Genomic DNA, 20,320 nt, shown 5'->3' with positions numbered 1-20,320 from the left:
TTTTTTCGGCAAAATGACAAATTCAGTAAATGACTAATAGTTCCTTGACACAACGTTCAATCTTTTTCATATCTGGCATGTATGTGCGGTATCCCACCCTTAACACGAGTGCATTGAAACATTACTCATTAGGCCTAGCGCCCCCTAGTGAGAAAAGGAAATGCCTTTTTTTACGAGACAGGCTCCTCCTCCAAGGGAAAAAAATCTGGTGACCTCAAACCTGTTTTACGGGAGCCTCAAGACATGTGTTCAGGTGCCTGATGAAAAATATTGAGGTTTCGTTGAAGCGGAAAGGTCCAAACTGGAAGTGAAAATGACCGTCAACAATTTGTCTCGCCAAAAACTTTGAACAATCATAACTCGGCAGATATACAACATATCTGCGCCAAACTTCCCGTGTTTGTTGAGACTCATACCCTGAAGGTTCTTGTAGGGGTCATTTGCATCAACTCTACAGTGCCAACTAGGGGCGACAGAAAGAAGTTTTAAAAAAGGCCTTTCCTATTAGGTTTTTTCAACATAGAGTGAGGAAATTTGGGGAGTAGATACCTTATACAAAACTGCTCCAAAAAGTCTCTTGCACCCATATTCCAAATCCAAAGGGAAATTGGGTATTTTGGATCGAATGTGAAATTTTCATGGGTTCACAGTAACAGTTTACATTTGGAGGCTTGAATATGCACAAAAACTCACCAAAATTTGCACATACATGCAGCTTTGGATAACGTTCGATAATCTTGCAATGTTACGAAAAAATGTAACAAAATGGCTCAGTGGCGCCCCCTTAAATTTTTCAAAAAGGCCTCTCCATTTAGGTTTTTTTAACATAGAGTGATGAAATTCGGAGAGTCAAAACCTTGTGCAAAACTGCTCCAAAAAGTCTCTTGCACACACATTCCAAATCCCACAGGAAATCGGGTATTTTGGATTGAATGTGAAATTTTTATCGATTTACAGTGTGCACATTTGAGACCTTGGCACGGAGGGAATTAGTTTGATCATCCTCAAAATTTGCGAGACTGTTCATGAGACATATGAAATCTTAATTTATCAAAATGGTGTGTTTTCATTCACGGGCCTGACCTAGGCGAGGTGCCAAAGTCGTCCATTTTTTCGGCTTTGGCACGGAGGGAATTAGTTTGATCATCCTCAAAATTTGCGAGACTGTTCATGAGACATATGAAATCTTAATTTATCAAAATGGTGTGTTTTCATTCACGGGCCTGACCTAGGCGAGGTGCCAAAGTCGTCCATTTTTTCGGCTAAACGACAAATTCGGATAATGACTGATAACTCCCTCATACAACCTTCAATCTCTTTTAAATCCGGCATGTGTGTGAGGTATCCCAGCCTGAACAGGACTGAATTGAAATATTACCAATTGTGCCTGGCGCCTCCTAGTGGGAACAGGAAATGCACTTTTTTACGGGACACACTCCTTCTCTAAGGGAAAAAAAAATCAATCAACCTCAAACCTGCATAAGGGAAGCCTTAAGACGTGTTGAGATGGCTGATGAAAATTATTGAGGTTTGGGTAAAGCAGAAGGGTCCAAAAGGAAAGTGATTATGACTGTCATCATTTTCTCTCTCCACATATTTTGAACAGTCATAACTTGGGAGATGTAGAGGGGGGCTGTCTGCCACCACCCCGACCTGCATGCCGTCTGAGTTTGCGTGGCGTCCGAGTTGCGCCAAACTGCGAGGGCCCGTTCAGTCCTGCTTGCAGGCCTAGTTATTTTTGTTTTTTATTCAATTGGGTTGCGAAATATGGCCTTATGGCCATGATGTTTTGAATTTTCAGTTTTTGTTTTTTTATTTTTTGAAAAATCATAAAAATATGGGGGGGAAAAATAGGCCATTACAGTTATAAAAGAATAAATTCACTTTATTTAGCGGACTTGCAATTTTTCTTAATTCATACCAAAAAAATAGCTTTAAAAGAGCTGCTCAGTGCATAGGAGAAGCAAAACTAATAGAGAGAATCTAGTGGGCTTTAGAGGTCCATCTCTGCTATATTCTGTCCTTGTGTTGCTTAGCTGCCTCTGCTGAGCAGATGCAAAATGACAGCGTTTCATGTTTCCAGCTGTGTCCCACACCAGGAGCTCAGCGCTGACTGAGCAGCAGCTTGACGTGTAATTTACCCACAGGGGCTCTGGTGACTCGGACACATTAAAGGGAGGGTCTCCTTTCACTAATGTGGCCTTATACTGGTCACTATGAGCCTCACCTAATTTGTCCCCCACAAGCGGTGGAAGTAAAGTCAAACTGCCTATTCCCTGCCGTAGTTGGAGAGCAGCCAGGCCGGAGCGCCCATTGTCCGACAGAGCCAGAGACATGCTCCAGGTGGACTCATTGCAAGCTGGAGAACATGAAGACAAAACTCTGGAAGCTGAGCAGGATGGAGGAGACATATCACGGTCCTGAGGGGAAGATGAGATACAACACAATTTATTAACATATGACAATAATGCCAAAATCCTTATTTTTTCCCAAGGCAACAGAAAGCTGTGTGCAGCAGAATAACTAATACAACATGATGAGATGATACTCACGGGTGGAATAACTGTCAGGTAGGCCACAGCGTAGTTTGTGTCTTTAGAGTTGAGAGCTTGTACTGACAGCGTCAGGGTGACAGTGGCTCCATCTTGAGCTGTAGAAGGCGTGTGAAGACCCACCTGACTATGGAAAACATTGTGCGCCGAGATGTAGAACCTAATTGGACAAAAAGGGAGCTCTGGGAATGGAATCTTCTCATTTCCTGCCTCTGTCCACCTTACTGCAATGACATTACCTGTAGGGTCCTCTTGTATGCAGATATCCAGAATCATCCTCAGCAATCATGTTGAAGAGTCGGCCTCCACCGTGGTTGAAGATGATGAATTCCACCGTGGTGCTGTGGCCAGGTACCAGAGGGGGGGTGGACAGAACCTGAAAGAGACAGCATAAAACATTATTTGTGTGAATAACAACAGCCTCATACTAGATCAGTGTTTTCCAACTATTATCTATTTTACTTGGAAAAATCTCACCTTACATAATGCCAAAAAAGTTGTTTTTTTTTAAATAAATGAATAAAGTAAAATACTGAAATAATGAGGATCTTGTGAAAATTACACAAAAATGAAATTAAATCTTGGCCAGTTTGATTATTATTACTCTTTTAAAAAATAGTACCGTATTGGCCCGAATATAAGACGGTGTTTTTCGCATTGAAATTAGACTGAAAAAGAGGGGGTCGTCTTATATTCGCGGCCAGTGTTGTCAGTAACGCTTTAGTTAGTAACGCGTTACTGTAATCTGATTACTTTTTTCAGTAACGAGTAATCTAACGCGTTCATTTTCCTACACCAGTAATCTGATTAAAGTTAGTTTCCTTAGTGTGTCTGTGTTACTATTTTTTCATTGCCTCATATCATATGTAGAATGAAGAATATTGTAGTCATGTACGAAGAGCATTCTGAATAGAAAATGCTAAAATAAAAGGTTCCCGGTACGTGTTTCCATGACAACCTCTTAGCTATATCCTGTTTTGGTCTCTCGTCACGAGTTGTGAGACTGAGGCGGGTGGACATTCGCGCCGAGTATTGAGACATTGCGAGGGAATGTTGATCTGTGGATATCCATGAAGGAAGTTGAGTATTTTTCCTTCATTCTGGAGGGTATCAGCAAAAGGTTGTACCCCCTACATGCGCGGCCGTTTCGTAGCTTTGCCATTGCAACGACGGGCAGTCATCGCTCCAAGTTGGCAAGCTTTGTTTACATCACATGCATGTTGCACATTCATGCCGTGAGGTGATGTGTTCGTTTAACATCTGCGGGATGTGTTGTAAGTCCAACTGAGTGTAAAGTGCTTAGTTGCCGCCACGTTTTGTGGCCAAATTGACCGCGTGTGTGTTGAGAGGAGTACTTCTGGGTTGTTAATGTGTACGGCTGCTCATGCATCCGCGCCCGCCAACACCTTTGTGTTTATTGCACTGTACAATCCGCTTGTGTGTTGATGATTATTGTGCCGTCAGTTTGCATTGTTTTACATTGGCAATGATATACTGGTAACCATAACCCGAAATTCAGAAGTTTTGACATTACGCTTAATCTTAGAGTTAGCGGGGTTTAATTGGTCGGTGGAGTTGATTTCAACAAATTCCAAGCACTTTGTCACTAAATTCAATCATCGGAAAGTCAATTACATGTGATGACATTTTTCTGTTGTCATTCTTATGTTGAGGCAGGAAAGGGAGAAAAATGGGTAAAAAGTAACTAATAGATTACTTTTAAAGTAACTTAATTACTTTGATAATGAAGTAATCAATAAAATAGCTAGATTACTTTTTTGAGGCTTAATCAGTAATCAGTAATTAAATTACTTTTTCAAGTAATCTGTGGCAACACGGCCTAGACATTATACACATTCACGACCCTGGATAGCGCCAGATATCATTGAAGCGATGTTCTGTTATGACAGCTCTCAGCTACTCTCCCATTCACGACGCTAGATGGTGCTAGATATCATTGAAGCGATGTTCTGTCATCACAGATCGCAGCTACTCTGAAGTTTAACTAGTCTGCACTATTTTATTGCAATGTTTTTCCTTATTCAGATTTGTTTCAAGACTACAGTTACAGGTAGACTTCACTTTGATGGTTAATGCAGTTATTGCAATTTTGTTGTTCTATCACAATAGATTGGTTTATTTAAATTTCAAAAACCAGAAGCCATTCATTTACGAATGTGATTGCACTTTAGTTTACATATTTAAATGTTCAGATATTTAGATTTGAATGTGGCAAAATATCATGCTTTTTCTCTCAAACATATTGTTATAATCATTTGTTTCGGATGTACTGTAATTATTTTCTGTATGAAAATTAATTTGGTGTCCAAAAAGTCTTTAGTCAAACTTGAGTCTTAAAAAAGAGGGGGTCGTCTTATAATCAGGGCCGTCTTATATTCGGGCCAATACGGTATTAGTAGCATTTAATGATTATGTATACATTACAATGTGAATAAGTCATTCTATTATTGGAATAACAATTTATTAAATGGTGTATTTAACATTATTTTATTATTTCTATTCAATCATTGTTGAATTTAACTAATTTAACAGATTTCTCAGTTTAAAATGGAATTGATAATTTTTCATTTAGCAGTTTGACACATTTTCCATTCACTTCAACTATTTCCCCTTGTCTACAAATGATCGAGGCCATCTATTCATGTTTTTTAAAAAAAAAAAGTTTTTTTAAAATCAAATATAGCCCTTAAGCACAAATATTGGCCCACCCCCAATCTAGTGTGTTTAGCATTTTTGAGTGCTTGTGTACCTGTATCTGAACATGAGTGGGCTGCACCAATTCCGAGGCAACCCTCTCCAGTTTGTTTCCGCCGCCGTCTCGGCCTGTTAGGCGGACAGAAAAGGGAGCTCTGGGAATGGAGTCTACCCAGCCGATCAGCTCCTCAGTTGTGTGGCTTGGGTATGGTGAAGACGAGTTGAGCAACACCTTCTTGAGGCTCTCCCCTTCTGCTCCCAGTAGGGTCACATGACTGAAGGAGACTCCTTCATGGTGAGGAGACAGGCCAGTCACAGCTATTACAAGGAAGGCAGGGACACCTAAAGGATGAAAGAGTGCACACATAGGCATTAACCCTTTCATACACAAATGATTTTTTTTTTTCCCTAAATGTTTTTATTACAAAGTATTGGCACCCTTTGAAAAATCATGTGACGCTTCTCTAATTTGTGTAATTAACAGCACCTGTTACTTACCTGTGGCACATAACAGGTGGTGGCAATAACTAAATCACACGCGCAGCCTGTTAAAATGGATCAAAGTTGACTCAACCTCGGTCCTGTGTCCTTGTGTGTACCAAATTGAGCATGGAGAAAAGAAAGAAGACCAAAGCACTGTCTGAGGAATTGAGATGCAAAATTGTGAGGAAACATGGGTAATCTCAAGGCTACAAGTCCATCTCCATAGACCTGATTGTTCTAACCCCCCTAGTTGTGGACGGAAAAGAAAAATTGATTAGAGATTTCAACGAAAGATTGTTCGGATGGTGGATAAAGAACCTCGACTAACATCCAAACAAGTTCAAGCTGTCCTGCAGTCCGAGGGTACAACAGTGTCACTCCGTACTATCCGTCGGCGTCTGAATGAAAAGGGACGCTATGGTAGAATACCCAGGAAGACCCCATTTCTGACCTAGAGACATAAAAAAGCCAGGCTGGAGTTTGCCAAAACTTACCTGAGAAAGCCAAAAACGTTTTGGAAGATGTTTTCTGGTCAGATGAGACAAAAGTAGAGCTTTTCGGGAAAAGGCATCAACATAGAGTTTACAGGGGAAAAAACGAGGCCTTTAAAGAAAAGGACACGATCCTCACAGTCAAACATTGGGGAGGTTCCCTGATGTTTTTGGGTTGCTTTGCTGCCTCTGGCACTGGACTGCTTGACCGGGTGCATGGCATTATGAAGTCTGAAGACTACCAACAAATTTTGCAGCATAATGGGCCCAGTGTGAGAAAGCTGGGTCTCCCTCAGAGGTCGTGGGTCTTCCAGAAGGACAATAATCCAAAACACACTTCAAAAAGCACTAGAAAATGGTTTGAGAGAAAGCACTGGAGACTTCTAAAGTGGCCAGCAATGAGTCCATACCCCATAGAACACCTGTGATGATCTGAAAATGGCAGTTAAGAGAAGGCACCCTTCTAATCTCAGAGACCTGGAGCAGTTGGCCAAAGAAGAATGGTTTAAAATTCCAGCAGAGCATTGTCAGAAACTCATTGATGGATACCGGAAGCAGTTGTTCACAGTTATTTCGTCTGTAGGTTGTGCTACCAAGTATTAGGCTGAGGGTGCCAATACTTTTGTCCGGCCCATTTCTGGAGTTTTGTGTAAAATGATAATGATTTAATTTTTTTTCATTCTCTTATGTGTTTTTTCATTGCAAGTAAAATAAATGAAGATATTACTACCAAAGCATTTGTAATAGCAATGATTTTCTGGGAGAAATTGAGCATTATTTGACAGAATTGCAGGGGTGTCGATACTTTTGGCCAGCAGTGTAGGTGTTTTCAATATATTGTTCTCTCTTTTACTAACTACCACAACACATACAGATCACTCTGTAACCTGGCTGGCAGAGAATTTAATCATTTTTGAGGATAAGTCCACTGTAGTGACCAATGTCAAGAAAGAAAAAAGGGTTCAACTGAATATAGTGTAGAATAAAAAGAAAAATAGCGTAAAATAAAAGCTCAAATCATACACTCACCAATAAATACAGGTAATACACAAATAATAAAAGTGATTTTAAAAAACTCACCTGCTACAGGGCTGCCCTCTACTCTGGCCAATCCAGGATGAGTCTTATTGGTTACAGTAGCAAAATAATACAGGAAATCCACATTGCTTTCAGCTGAGGGATTTATAACCAGTCACATTTGATTCATTTTAACAAGTCATCTTGCGATTTTTATCATTAATGACGTAGTACCTAGTATGCTGAATGCGACATGCCCGTCAGCAGTGGCTTGCAGGTTCCACTGGCCTGGCTGGATCGGAGAGAGTAGACGGACACGGTACAGGCCGTTGAAGACCTCCAAAGATGCAAGAGAGCCCTTTTCACTCAAAAGAGACTGAGTTTGGCCTGGGAAAATAATTTAGCAAAATGTGCTATTGCAGTGCTTCTAACGTGGAAAATATCATATACAAAGGTCACAATGCATTGTAAAGTACATATGTGTGTGTGTGATGTCGTTTTTTTAGTGTACCTGAAGGATCAATAAGGATGCACTGACTAAGAAAGCCACTGATGTGTACTGTAACGTCTTTAACTGAGCTGTCGACGCGGAAGGAGTGCGAGGACTTCTGGTCTTGGTCTGTCTCAACATGGAGGAGAGTCACCTGGTAAAGAAGAAATAATTAAACTTACTTTAAGGAGGACATTTCATGGAAATTGGACTTTTGAATATAAATAAATGAAACATTTATATGGTTGTTTGTTTTGGTTGATTGAACTAATAATCAAACCTTACCTTCTCTGCTGCAGTGTTGTCCTCCACTATAGAAGAGACGCTGTGGATGTCAGAGTTGCTGGTGAATATTGTCAGTCCTCCAGACAAGGACGACAGCGTCGTATAGAGGGAGAAACGATTAGGGGGCAAATGTTCTCTGCTTCTCTTCCTCCTCTTTGACGTTCTCCTTGTTCTGCTCCTTGGTTTGCTTTCTTTGCTGTAGTTGGGGTCTTCCGTCAGGAGAAATGTCACCTGTGGGACAATCAGTTTAAATTTGTCTGACAGCATGAGTGTACTACTCATTATCGTTATTGTTATCAATATATTATTCAATAATATTAATTTTTTTCAATGTTAGTTTTCCATCCGCTTGTTTGTGTCGGATATTCAAATTTTAAATATTTTAAAATAGTCACCAGTGTTCATCACTGATATACATTCATCAACAACAACAACAAAAAACATTTAAGTGCCGTTTATCCAATAAAGTAGTACCAAGGAAACGGCTAAATTTGAAATTAAGATTATATAATTTGTTTGCTGTATCAAGTGCAGTTAATCACAAGCAGTGCACAGGCACTCTCTAGCGGTGGGTGGAAAAATTACTGGTCAAGTGCAATTTTTTTTTTTTTTTTTTTTACTTTTAATTTCATTGTTACAAATAGTGAAATCATATCAAATTTATTTTATACCCTCAATAACAAAAGAATCTCACATTCACATACCTATAGTTAATAGAAAATAACACCCCGAGATAGATCCAAGAGCAGTATTAATGATTGAACTGTAAATAATGTTACAGTGCCTTTGAGCAATATAAAAGACTTTTGGGAGAGAGAAGCTTTGTCTAGTTTTAGCTGAAGATTTGTCATAATTCTTTTTTTTTTTTTTTAAAGAAAAAACTGACAAATAATTTCTAGCACAGAGAGTTCACATGATAGTCTTACTTTGCTCTGTTTGGCAAGTGCTAATGCCTTAACCACATCAAACAAGTGGGCATCCTTGGGTGAGGCATCAGTGAACACAAAAATCTCAGATAGTGGTGGACTGTGAGTGAGGGCCAGCTGCAAATATACAAAAATTAGTACACACTCACACATATGCAGACCTGCACACAAAAACACGAAAAATACTTGAATGGCAGTGAAGCACATCTCTGGTTCATCTCCTCCTCCCAGTGCCATCAGGTTTTCCATGTACTCCATAAACTGGTTTGGGTCATCAGTCTCATACACTGGGCCAACTTCTGCACATAGAATTGGCAACATAAAGCAAGTTTGTCATTTTCATCTCCACCTGCAGCTATTCAGAAATTATCAAAATCTATAAAGTGTCAGTGCTTTATCAATATTGTGTTTTAACAAAGTGAAACACAGATGGGTTATCACTAAAAAAGTTTTCTGAAGATTTGCAGACATCACATGATATCTGAGGAATATTTTCCAACAATATTTTGGTTGGACTATTGAATCACAGTGTTGTTTTTGGCAGCCCTTTTAGTATTCTTCTAAATCTTCGTCTTTTGGATAATACTTATTAGTCTTAGTCATATTTTAGTCATCTCGAAATGTGTCTTCGTCTAGATTTTGTTGACGAAAACTCAAGCCTAATTTCGTCTAGTTTTAGTCGACGTTTAGTGAAAATGTTTTTGTCTGTAAAATGTTACTCCAAAAATTAAATAAATAAATAAATAAATAAATAAAGGTTTCCAACTATATTACTGTATTTCAAATAAACATTGACAGAGGAGCACATATTGTAGCGTCTATAAGACAACTTGGTGATAATACACACTCAGCAGGAAACCAGTGCATTATAAAGACTTATACCCACCTGGACGGGACGAAGTACATGTAGAAAAAGTTGTCCAGGAGTTTAAGAGGACACTCGCCGTTAGCATTACTCTAATCTAACACTAACGCTATGCTAATGCTATGAGTTACATTTAGTGTGTGATGATCATTCAGCACAGATCGTTAAAGTCTAAAGCAGTACTTCTCAAATGGTGGAGCGCGCCCCCCCAGGGGGGCGCAGAGCGATGCCAGGGGGGGCGCGAGTGACCTCGGGGAACATGCTTTTATTTTTTTTATTTTTTTTTGCCGTACTAGAATAAAGTGTACTTGCACATCCACTCCGTGGGTGGCAGTGGCGCTCTCATTTTCAAAGTGCGTGCAGTATTTTTGAAGTAAGCAAGAGCACACGGAAGAGACTCATGCAGAGCTGAACTCACGCAGCGACCCACTGTCTTCTTCGGTTCTCACGTGTCCGGCCGAGAAGTGCCGTTTTCGGCTTGGGATCGTCACGACCACCGCCCTCACCTACGGTTCTACCTCGGCCGCCGAGAATGCGCTTTTTTCGGGCCGTTTGCCTTTGACTTTTAATATAGTGGGAAATGAGGAAAGACCACTGTTTACTGAGTCTAAAAATGATTATAGCGGAGAAGCCAAATCAGTTAAGACGCCACTTAAAGACATTCGACCTCAATCTCATTGATAAGTCGCTTGATTGTTTTTCAGCGAAAATGTGCCGAATATTGCCAATTGTCACAATCGTCCCGCTTTGTCAGTGTTATATCAGTAAACCAGTGATCACTGTGGTGAATCAGCGAAAATAAAAACTTTCCTTCTGTCCAAAGACTTTTTTCCCCCCCTTCTATTCAGTTTTGTTTTTCGGTCAAATGTTTTGGCACGTTGTCCTGAAGAGTAAATGTTTCTAATCAATTTGAATTTGTTATTATTTACTGATTTTATTACATTTTATTTTTCAGTATCAAATGGTCAAAAATGTACCTTGAGTGTATTTTTACAGTTTGGATGTGACTTTTTTTTTTTTTTTTTTTTTAACTTCAGGCAAATTGATGCGCGTTAAGTCTTTTCTGTTACAAGCAACACAATGTTAAAAAAGTTATACTTTATTATAAGTTGATCTATGTTACTTTTTTTCTTTAATGGACAAAAAGGACACAATGTTAGGCTGAAGCGTACTTATAATAGTAATATAGACGAATGATACTATTTACAGTGGTGGCAGAGAGTTGGGGGGGGCGCGAAACATTTACGTCTTCCTTGGGGGGGCGTAACAGAAAATAATTGAGAAGCACTGGTCTAAAGCAACATTGTATATTCTCTCTGGCCAAGATAAGAAAACAATTGCAAGCTTTGAAACTGGAGAGGACACTGCACTGGTGAGTGGGGGGGGTGCCTCATGTCATATAAGTGACACAACCAGACACTGTTAGATGCAGGCTAACTACACATAAAATGTCACACATTGTGAACATGTGACAGAAACTATTGCGCATTTTCGTCTCGTCCTCATCTCGTCAGACGAAAACTGGCATTAGGCTCATTATGTTTAAGTCTCCCAAAAAATGTTTTTAGCTCATTATTGTCTCGTCATCGCCATGGATAAATGTTCGTTGATAAAATATTTCCGTTATAGTCATCGTTGACAAAAACAACACGGTTGAATCACTCTCCTTCTTTGGTTCTACATGGATAGCATTTACTGTGTGCACTGACCAGGGTCATGGAAGGGTACAAGCAAGAAGCTTCCAGTTTGTTCAGGGAGGTTGCGTCGGTTCTGGATGATGGAATGGGCCCGCAGTCGAGCCGCAGTGATTTCCTCAAACATACTCCCTGTTGTGTCCATAACGAAAACCAGAGAAGGCGCCTGCTTCACACTGAAAAGTCTGTGGAGATAGATGACAAATTTGATTGTCAAAACAGAGTGGGTGGGATCATTTTAGATTACATATCATATACAGTACATAGTCTGCTGGGTGCCAGTTCTAGTTTACTAAAATGACAGCCACGCTGACCAATGGTTACTCCTCAAATGTTTAAACAAAAAGCACCTGAGGAAGGTCTTGTGGCCAACTGTGTCCCTGAGGTCTCTCAGTACAGTCAGTGTAGCTTGAGAAGCCAGGGTGGCCGCTTCCACGTGGAGAAAATGATGCGGGGAGAAAAGCGGTGATGTACTGTCTTTGTTTATGCCCCCTTTGGCCCCCATGGAGCGGCTGCTGTCCAGCATACCCCCATGACTGCATTTGCCTGGCCAACAAAAGAAATATTTGAGCTTCCCCTTAAACTGTTTATTAAAAAAAAAAAAAAAATCTGAGAGTTTTATTAATTTTGTTTGTTTAGTTGCTTGCTTGCTTTTACACACATACCTTCAGGTTTTGGAGGAAAGGTGCTGAAGTAGCCAGTAGTGAGCAACTGGGAGTCCTTTTGTGCACTTGTCAGTCTTGGGAGGAGGTTGTTTCGACAGGTGATGCTAAAGCACTCCATGCAGGTGGGGGTGTCATCTGTGAAGAGGACACATAATGAGTACACACAGAATTGTTTGCTTTATACACCGTGGTATCTGAATAGAATTAATAGGAACTTATTATTTTACAAAGTTACTTACAGTGGTATGCAAAAGTACAGTATCTGAACCTTTTGGAACTTCTCACATTTCTGCATGAAATCACCATCAAATGTGATCTGATCTTTGTCAAAATCACACAAAAGATAATACAGTGTCTGAATTAACTTAAACCATCCAAACATTTATAGGTTTTCATATTTTAATGAGGATAGCATGCAAACAATGACAGAAGGGGGGAAAATAAGTAAGTGAACCCTCTGCCTAAGGAGACCTAAAGAGCAATTGAAACCAATTTTTACCAAACATTTTAAGTCAGGTGAGTGCCCAATCACTGATGAGTGGTTTAAAGCTGCCCTGCCCACTATAAAACACACACCTTGTAAGAAATGCCTTGATGAGAAGCATTGTGTGATGTGCATCATGGCTCAGTCAAAAGAGCTGTCTGAAGACCTGCGATAAAGGATTGTTGATTTGTATGAAGTTGGGAAAGGATACAATACCATCTCTAAAAGTGGATGTTCATCAATCGACAGCCAGAGAAGTTGTCTACAAATGGAGAGAGTTTGGCACTGTTGTGTCTCTCCCAAGGAGTGACCGTCCACCAAAGATGACGCAAAAAGTTCAGCACATAATACTCAGAGAGGTAAAAAAGAACCCTAGAGTGTCTGCTAAAAACTTACAGAAATCACTGGCACAGTTCAATATCTCTGTGTACACATCAACTACATGTAAAACTATGGCCAATAATAGTGTTCATGGGAGGACTCCATGGAGGAAGTCACTGCTGTCAAAAAAAAAAAACCAAAAAAAAAAACATTGTTGCTCATTTAATGTTCGCAAAAAGGCACTCGGACACTCCACAGAGGTTTTGGCAAAATATTTTGCGGACTGATGAAACCAAAGTTGAATTGTTTGGGAGTAACACACAACGTCATGTGTTGAGAAAAAATGGAAAAGCTCACCAACATCAACACCTTATCCCCACAGCGAAGCATGGTGGAGGGAGCATCATGATTTGGGGCTTTTTTCTGCCTCAGGGCCTGCACAACTTGCAATGATTAATGGAAGAATGAATTCAAAGGTTTATCAGGATGTTTTGCGGGGAAACCTGAGCCCGTCTGCCAGGCACAAAACACAGAAGTAGATCAACTTCATAATGGTTTCAGAAGAACAAGGTACACATTCTGGAGTGGCCAAGTCAAAGTCCAGACTTGAACCCCATTGAGATGCTGTGGCATGACCGAAAGACATCGATTCATATCAGACATCCCAGGAATATGATTGAACTACAACAGTTTTGTAGAGAATGGGCCAAGATTAGTCCTGATCAATGTGCCAGACTGATCTACAGCAACAGAAAGCGTCTGGTTAAAGTTATTACGGGGGGGGGATGGGGCACAAAAAATTAAATGTAATGGTTCACTTACTTATTTTCTCCCTTCTGTCAATGTTTGCATGATATCCTCATTAAAATATGCAAACGGTTTTGGTGGTTTTAGTTCAAGCAGACATTTTTTTCATCTGTGTGATTTTTACAAAGATTTTATCACATTTGGTGGTGATTTTATGCAGAAATGTGAGAAATTCCATTCCATACTTTTTCATTCCACTGTATGTAGTAATATGTTTAATCAGGCTAAAATGTCTTCTTATACAGTAGATTTACTATTTGTAAACACAGGACTCTATGGCTCTATGATGAGAGACTGTCTATGACTCTACAGTATGATGAGAGACACTGCAGGAGACAGCCAGCCAGCAGCACCGTGAGGGGGACCCCCATCTCTTGGAATTTGCGGTCCACCCATTCTATTAACCAGTTTGCTGGAACAAAGAAACCTAAAAGTTTTTAGGATATATAAAGCTAAGTTGGGTGGAGGTACGATCTCTCTTCTCCAATGGACTCCCTAGAGAAATACAGCCTTTTTATTAGGAGACACGTCATCCCACTGTATCTTATTATGTGATACAGTGACCATCGTGAATGAGCAAAAATTTGTGTAGTCTGCAATAACAATAAAAGATGAATTCTGCATGATTTTTTTGGTCATATTGAAGCTATAAATTTTATGATAGTTTGATAAAAACAAAAAAATTATAAATTTGAAAATTAAATGTTTTTGTAGTGAGTTCAATTAAATACAAATTGAACATGATTTACAAATAACTATATACCAGTATATAATAAAATGCAAACTAAATGTCCTAACTTTATTGGAATTGGGATTGTATACCAATGTAATTTTACAATAAATGTGTGTTTTGATGGTTTGTTTGTGTTATGACTGTTTTTTGTAGCAATTGTGTTCCCAGTTTGATCCATATTCAGTGTGTTTATATTTTAGGAGTGCCTTTTGACAGTCTATCCGCTGATAAATTATGACCAACCATTGCTGACTAAGACATTAAGTCAACCTGAAAGGGCAAGAAGACCAAACGTAGCATGTTGAGTAGCAATGTACAGTATACCGGTGTTCTGCAATTCCTTCATACGCGGCAAGACTAACCCAATTCTCCGTGCGCTTGCACACGCATCCACAAGCATCCACACGAATGCGCAAATCAGTTAAAAGCGGTGAGTACTCACTATTTTTGTTTTTATTGAGTTTTTTTATTACATTTTAATTGCCTCAAAAACACATTTTGCATGTATTTCCCTCTCATACTTGTAGTCATTGTGTTTTATTGTGGTAGCTTAAAAGCAGTGTTGATCTATTGACCACATTAGTTACGTCGCGTATTTAAACCTTCCTTGTTTGATATAACTTCATTTAAGTATTTTCTTAAGGCATCTTTTTAGTATGTTCTGCCTGTATGCATCGAAACAAGTTGAAAGCGCACAGTTGTACTTTGGGTCTCAAATTCGTCTCACGTTTCGGTGATGTAAGACATTTTGCATCAAAATTGCACCCAATAACTTACTGTCAAAATCCCATTCCATCACTTTTGTATCTGACTAAAAGTCCGTTATACAGGTATAGCGTTGAAGTCTGCATTTAAGTCAGGGGTGAAAGTGAGCCAGAACGGTCAGGAACGCAGTTCCGGTATAAGATTCAGGGCCAGAACGCAGTTCCGGTATAAGATTCAGGGCCGGAATGCGGTACACGGTGCTTTGATTCAGAAAATGTGACGGCAACTGTCAAAACACTATGTAAAAAAAAATGCTAAGCTGCCACACATGCATTTCATCTCCAAGAAGAAAACAATCTACCAACATCAGATTTACATACACAAGTGTTAACAACAAGCATAATAAAGTACTTGTGTAGCGTAATACGTTTCCATCAATATTTTTTATTTATTTTATTCTACGGACGGCAGGTATGTTTCCCCAGCTGCTGCAGTTATCTGAGTCTGATGATGATGAGTCACGTCAATGTGCGAATGCACGCAGCAAAGCAAAACACCTGGACCCATTTATCCGTTCAATTGGCTGATATACTGACATGTGATCAGCAGAGATAGTTAGCTCTGATTGGTTCAAATGTGCATGTTTTCTGGAACAGCAAAAAAAAAAAAAAAGGTTGTTTAATTGATGCGACAAAAAAGGACAATGCCACATAAAATGGATCAAATCTTTAAGAGCAACAAAAGAGTTGAGGAGGCTTATTTATCATATTTAGTTTGATTTGCTCTGATGGGGAGGTTCATAACATCTTAGCTGTCAATGTGCACTTTGGACTTGTATTTGTTCATTTATGTTAGGCTACTTATTCATTTCCTTATGATTTAAAAAAGTCAATGTTTGCGCGATCTTCAAAATATATTCTATTTCACTCTGCATAATATGGGTCATTTGTACTTACTTTTCTGAATGTATGTTACTTATGTCTTTATTATTAAAAAACAACAACAAAAAACAACAATAAGTAAATGTTTACATTGACATCAAGTGAAATATAAATCTTACGTTCTTAAGTAGTTAAAATTGAGATTTGGCATTTAGTATGTGAGGAAATGAGGGAAAATAAAAATTAGGAGATGGAGGTTGGGTTTATCGCTGTTTTGTTAACATTTATTTTGCAAATCATTGAAAAAATACAATTTTGAATGAAAATCAGTTTTTGTATATGTTATAGAAATAACGGTGCTAAAAAAAAGTTTTCTTTGCATTTCAGTAGTTTAAGAGGTTTGAACCAGCCCCCCCAAAGAAAGAAAGAAAGAAAGAAAGAAAGAAAAAAAAAAATATATATATATATATATATATATATATATATATATATATATATATATATATAAAATTTCTGGCTACGTGGCGGCCTTCACGTCAGGGAGTTCCGGCAAGAAATTCTAGCCACTTTCATTCCTGATTTAAGTAAGACAAAACCTTTGACTATTAAGATAAATATGTAAATATGCATTGATGGCATTGATGTGTAGCCCGTTTGAAATTCAATAAATGAATAAAAATGACTTTTTGCGGTGTTCCTCAGACTTTCTGGTGCCCTATGAGCAGCATGTTGTTTGCGTATTCAAGCACCAGCTCTAGGTGATTGTGGCGGTATGGGTCTGCATTACCTTTAGCTACAGGGACGGCTGGCTCCTCTGGCTGTAACAGATGAAGGTAAATCGAGCGCTGACCCATCTCCACCCAGTTGCTGTGACTGTAAAAGTCCTGTGTTGAAAAGAAAAAAACTGTCCAAACTTCATCTTATAGCTTTTAAATTAATACAGTATTGTTGTGTACCTGCAGGGAGTGAAATAGCTGTCCCAAGCTGTGTCGAGCACTTTGATGCTCATTGGCCCGCACTGACAGAAGAGTATGAACCCAGAACCTCCGCAGCATTGCCACGGCGCTGTCTACACGCTCAGAATCAAAGTGGTACACTGGGTCGGACCTAGTGGAGCTGAGAAAGTCCATTTCTGCATTGGAGTGAACCACCTCCCTCACAGCCCTCCAGAAACCTCGTCCAAGCCTGGTCTGGAAAGGAAGCCAAATATAAATGCCAAGCATGTGCAGTTATTATTTTTTACCTAATTAAAATGAATGCTTAGGTGGACCTCATCCTCAGTACGATGCCCTTGATTTTGTCGTAGAGTGTCCAGGGTGACATTGAGAATGGCCTGCTCAGTGATGTATTGATGCGTGTGTGAGTCCCAAGATAACGTCAACACCCGCGACCAAAAGTTGGGGAGAAAACACGTACATGGCAAAATCAGGGAGAGAAGGTAAGCCATCATAAGCCAGTGTGCGCCCCCATTATTGTATTTCCAAACTCTTTTTCGTGCTTGTGACATCATGGCTTTTACCAAGCGTTGCTATGTCACATTGTACCTGCAAGAAATATAGTACAATGTAATCAATAACATTACTATACATCTTGACAATGAGTTTTAATCCAATAATAATTTTTTAAATAATTGAAACATTTAGGGGAAAGAATGATGTGTGTGCACTCCTTAGCACTAGAGCTGGGAATTTTTGGGCACCTAACGATTCGATTACGATTACGATTCAGAGGCTCCTATTCGATTATGAAACGTTTATTGATGCACCCCCCTCCTTGTAAATTTTTTTTTTTTTTTTTTAATGTTTTGTACATTAGTTCCAAAATTGTTCAAAAATCCTCTCAGGCTAAACCAAACTACTATTTCAGTATCAAGTTAGCATATAACAGTTAACAAATATACAAAAATAACAGTAAATAAAATACTCCAGTCCCCATTCTGTATCAGCAGCTTTAAACTACATTCAATTAATTTAATGTTGTGAATCAACTGTTATAGTTGTTAAAATTGCTCCCGTTATTCCATAATTTCCCTTCTGTCTACTTTTGTAAAAGTTTTAAAACTATTTTATCATTTAAAGATACATTCAAGATTCTGCCGATTTAGGACTATTTCAGATAAAAAGTTAATTAGGTTCACTACAACAGAGCCTTCTAGAGAGGTCTACTGCTTTAAGATGGCGGCTGTTTACTAACGCCGGAAAGTCTGTCATTTTGCATCTCGGTTCAATAATACATGTTCTAACACCACCGTCGTCTGTCATTTTGCATCTAGTTCTACATATATATGATATCTACTGTAGCTGTATGTTTGGTGCAACTAGCAACTGGGCGTTGTTTGTAGCGGCTGTCGGCCGCAGTCAGGTATGATTGTTTTTTTATCTAGCGGCATGAGTTGAACATGATATTTACTCTCGGTCCGTTCCTCATTGCGTCCTAAAGACCGCGCTGACTGTGTTTTACTCCCGTTTTATCTGGTATAATTCAATAATCGGAATTTGGATGTTTGTGAATCGTTCTCGAATCTTCCACGGCCGAATTGCAAATAATCTAAGAATCGGAAATTTCGCACGCCTCTACTTAGCACCCACAACATCCCAACAGTAAACGTCTCTTACCATTCTTAGCTTGGCCTGTGCTGATGTCCCTATTGTTCTTTCATTCATTCATTCATTCATTTTCCATGCCGCTTTTCCTCACGAGGGTCGCGGCCTATTGTTCTTTGTCATTTTTATTCCAATACAATACCTTTGTTCTCGCGGCTTGTGCTTTCAGCCCAAAACAAAGACTGGCGCCCCCCAAAAAAGTGAACTCTTGGCACTCTCCACTTTGCAAATCTGTCCTAACCGATTAGAGTGGACAAACCTTGCACTCCAGCTGCAGGTTTCTTATCATTAAAATAGTTCAACTTTTGCAACAACTGAGTGCATGTGCGTAATAGAACAACACTTTCTGGGTCATCACCGTGCTATAATGCTGGCATTTAAATGGAAAATGAAGATGTGCTGCAACAATTGTAACATTCTTAATGGATGAATGCAAAATTAAGAAAAAACATCTTACCTCTTTCTGTGCTCTTCTTCTTCACAGTCTCTTCACACTTGTTGCACCGTAGCCTGAATCTCACCACGGACACACGTTCATATGGCAACATGGATTTTTCACCACAATCTGACAAATCCCACGATAAGCTTTTGTCCAAAATACACACGTATCTATATTCTGCTCACTGGAAAGTGAAAATTACAGTGATATGGCCCTAAAAAGTACTTTAGAGGGCTGAAATGTAAATCTGGTTGACGGCGAGTAGCCATGAGTGGGTTTCTTTCTCGACTTGTCATAGCCCCCCTACAGCATTGGGATGCCCTCATTGCCCCCCCCGCAACCCCCATTAACGCACGGTGCATTGATTCCCCACAATAGGGCCGCATATATTACAGACCTTCCCCAACAGCCCTCCCCATCCTCCATTTATCACTCTTGCTTTTTTTCCTCACCACAGTTTATTACAATTACAAACAACAGCCCTTTCCTATCCCTGGTTGCCGCCACTTTTCATGGCCGTTGCTAGCGGAAAATGTTCAACATCAGATTGTTTGAGTCTGTGTTATAACAAATACAAATATTTGTGCATTTTTTTAAACTAACTTTTTGGGTGGGGGCATTGGTGGTGTTTTGCTGAACATCCTAGACTTCTTAATAGAATCAATACACATGCAGTAGGACCAATGGGAGAAATTAATGGATATGCAAGCGCTCATGTGTGAAGCACTATCCCAAAGGCGCAGACTATGGGGGGGAAGAAAAATTGATACCAACTTGTTTTCAACAAGGCACGGGCTGCTAGATTTTTATTTACTAAAGTCCAAGATCAAGCTGCGTACCATTTTGTGTCACACATGTTGCTGTGTTCGTTGACTATAAATTTGAATCACCAAAACATCACCCCAACATGCAAGCCAAAATATAAAAAGTGAACTGACGGAGAGTGCACATAGGTAGGTAGGTAGCTTTGTTGGCATGTAACATAAATGTTCCGTGGCCGCCATCCAAAGCTCTTTCTGTGACACAAGTCCAACGTCATGAGAGGAGTTTAAGGGGGGGGCAGGCCCCTTTGGTGGCCGAAAAGTGTCATTGCATGTAATTGACTTTCCTATATACAGTGCCCTCCATAATTATTGGCACCCCTGAAAAAGATGTGTTTTTTAG

The 20,320-nt window shown here is 39.5% G+C and overlaps 1 protein-coding gene across 1 annotated transcript; it reads right to left on the bottom strand.

Moving 5' to 3' along the window:
* Positions 1–1,934: 1,934 nt before the first annotated feature.
* On the bottom strand, positions 1,935–19,403 carry vwa7 (von Willebrand factor A domain containing 7). The gene is made up of 17 exons (XM_057839429.1): positions 19,175–19,403; positions 17,385–17,658; positions 17,071–17,304; positions 16,902–16,998; positions 12,184–12,318; positions 11,869–12,064; positions 11,534–11,703; positions 9,146–9,258; positions 8,960–9,076; positions 8,034–8,264; positions 7,770–7,902; positions 7,493–7,645; positions 7,322–7,414; positions 5,323–5,609; positions 2,792–2,928; positions 2,553–2,712; positions 1,935–2,420 (listed from the first exon to the last, which is right to left on the bottom strand). The coding sequence occupies exons 2-17, from the start codon at positions 17,622–17,624 to the stop codon at positions 1,935–1,937; spliced, it is 2,982 nt and encodes a 993-aa protein (XP_057695412.1). The 5' UTR covers positions 17,625–17,658; positions 19,175–19,403.
* Between the last annotated feature and the right edge of the window lie 917 nt (positions 19,404–20,320).

Source organism: Corythoichthys intestinalis, chromosome 6 (genome assembly GCF_030265065.1).
Source record: "Corythoichthys intestinalis isolate RoL2023-P3 chromosome 6, ASM3026506v1, whole genome shotgun sequence".
In the NCBI taxonomy this organism is placed as follows: Eukaryota; Metazoa; Chordata; class Actinopteri; order Syngnathiformes; family Syngnathidae; genus Corythoichthys; species Corythoichthys intestinalis.
This window is presented reverse-complemented; position numbering and strand designations above follow the sequence as displayed.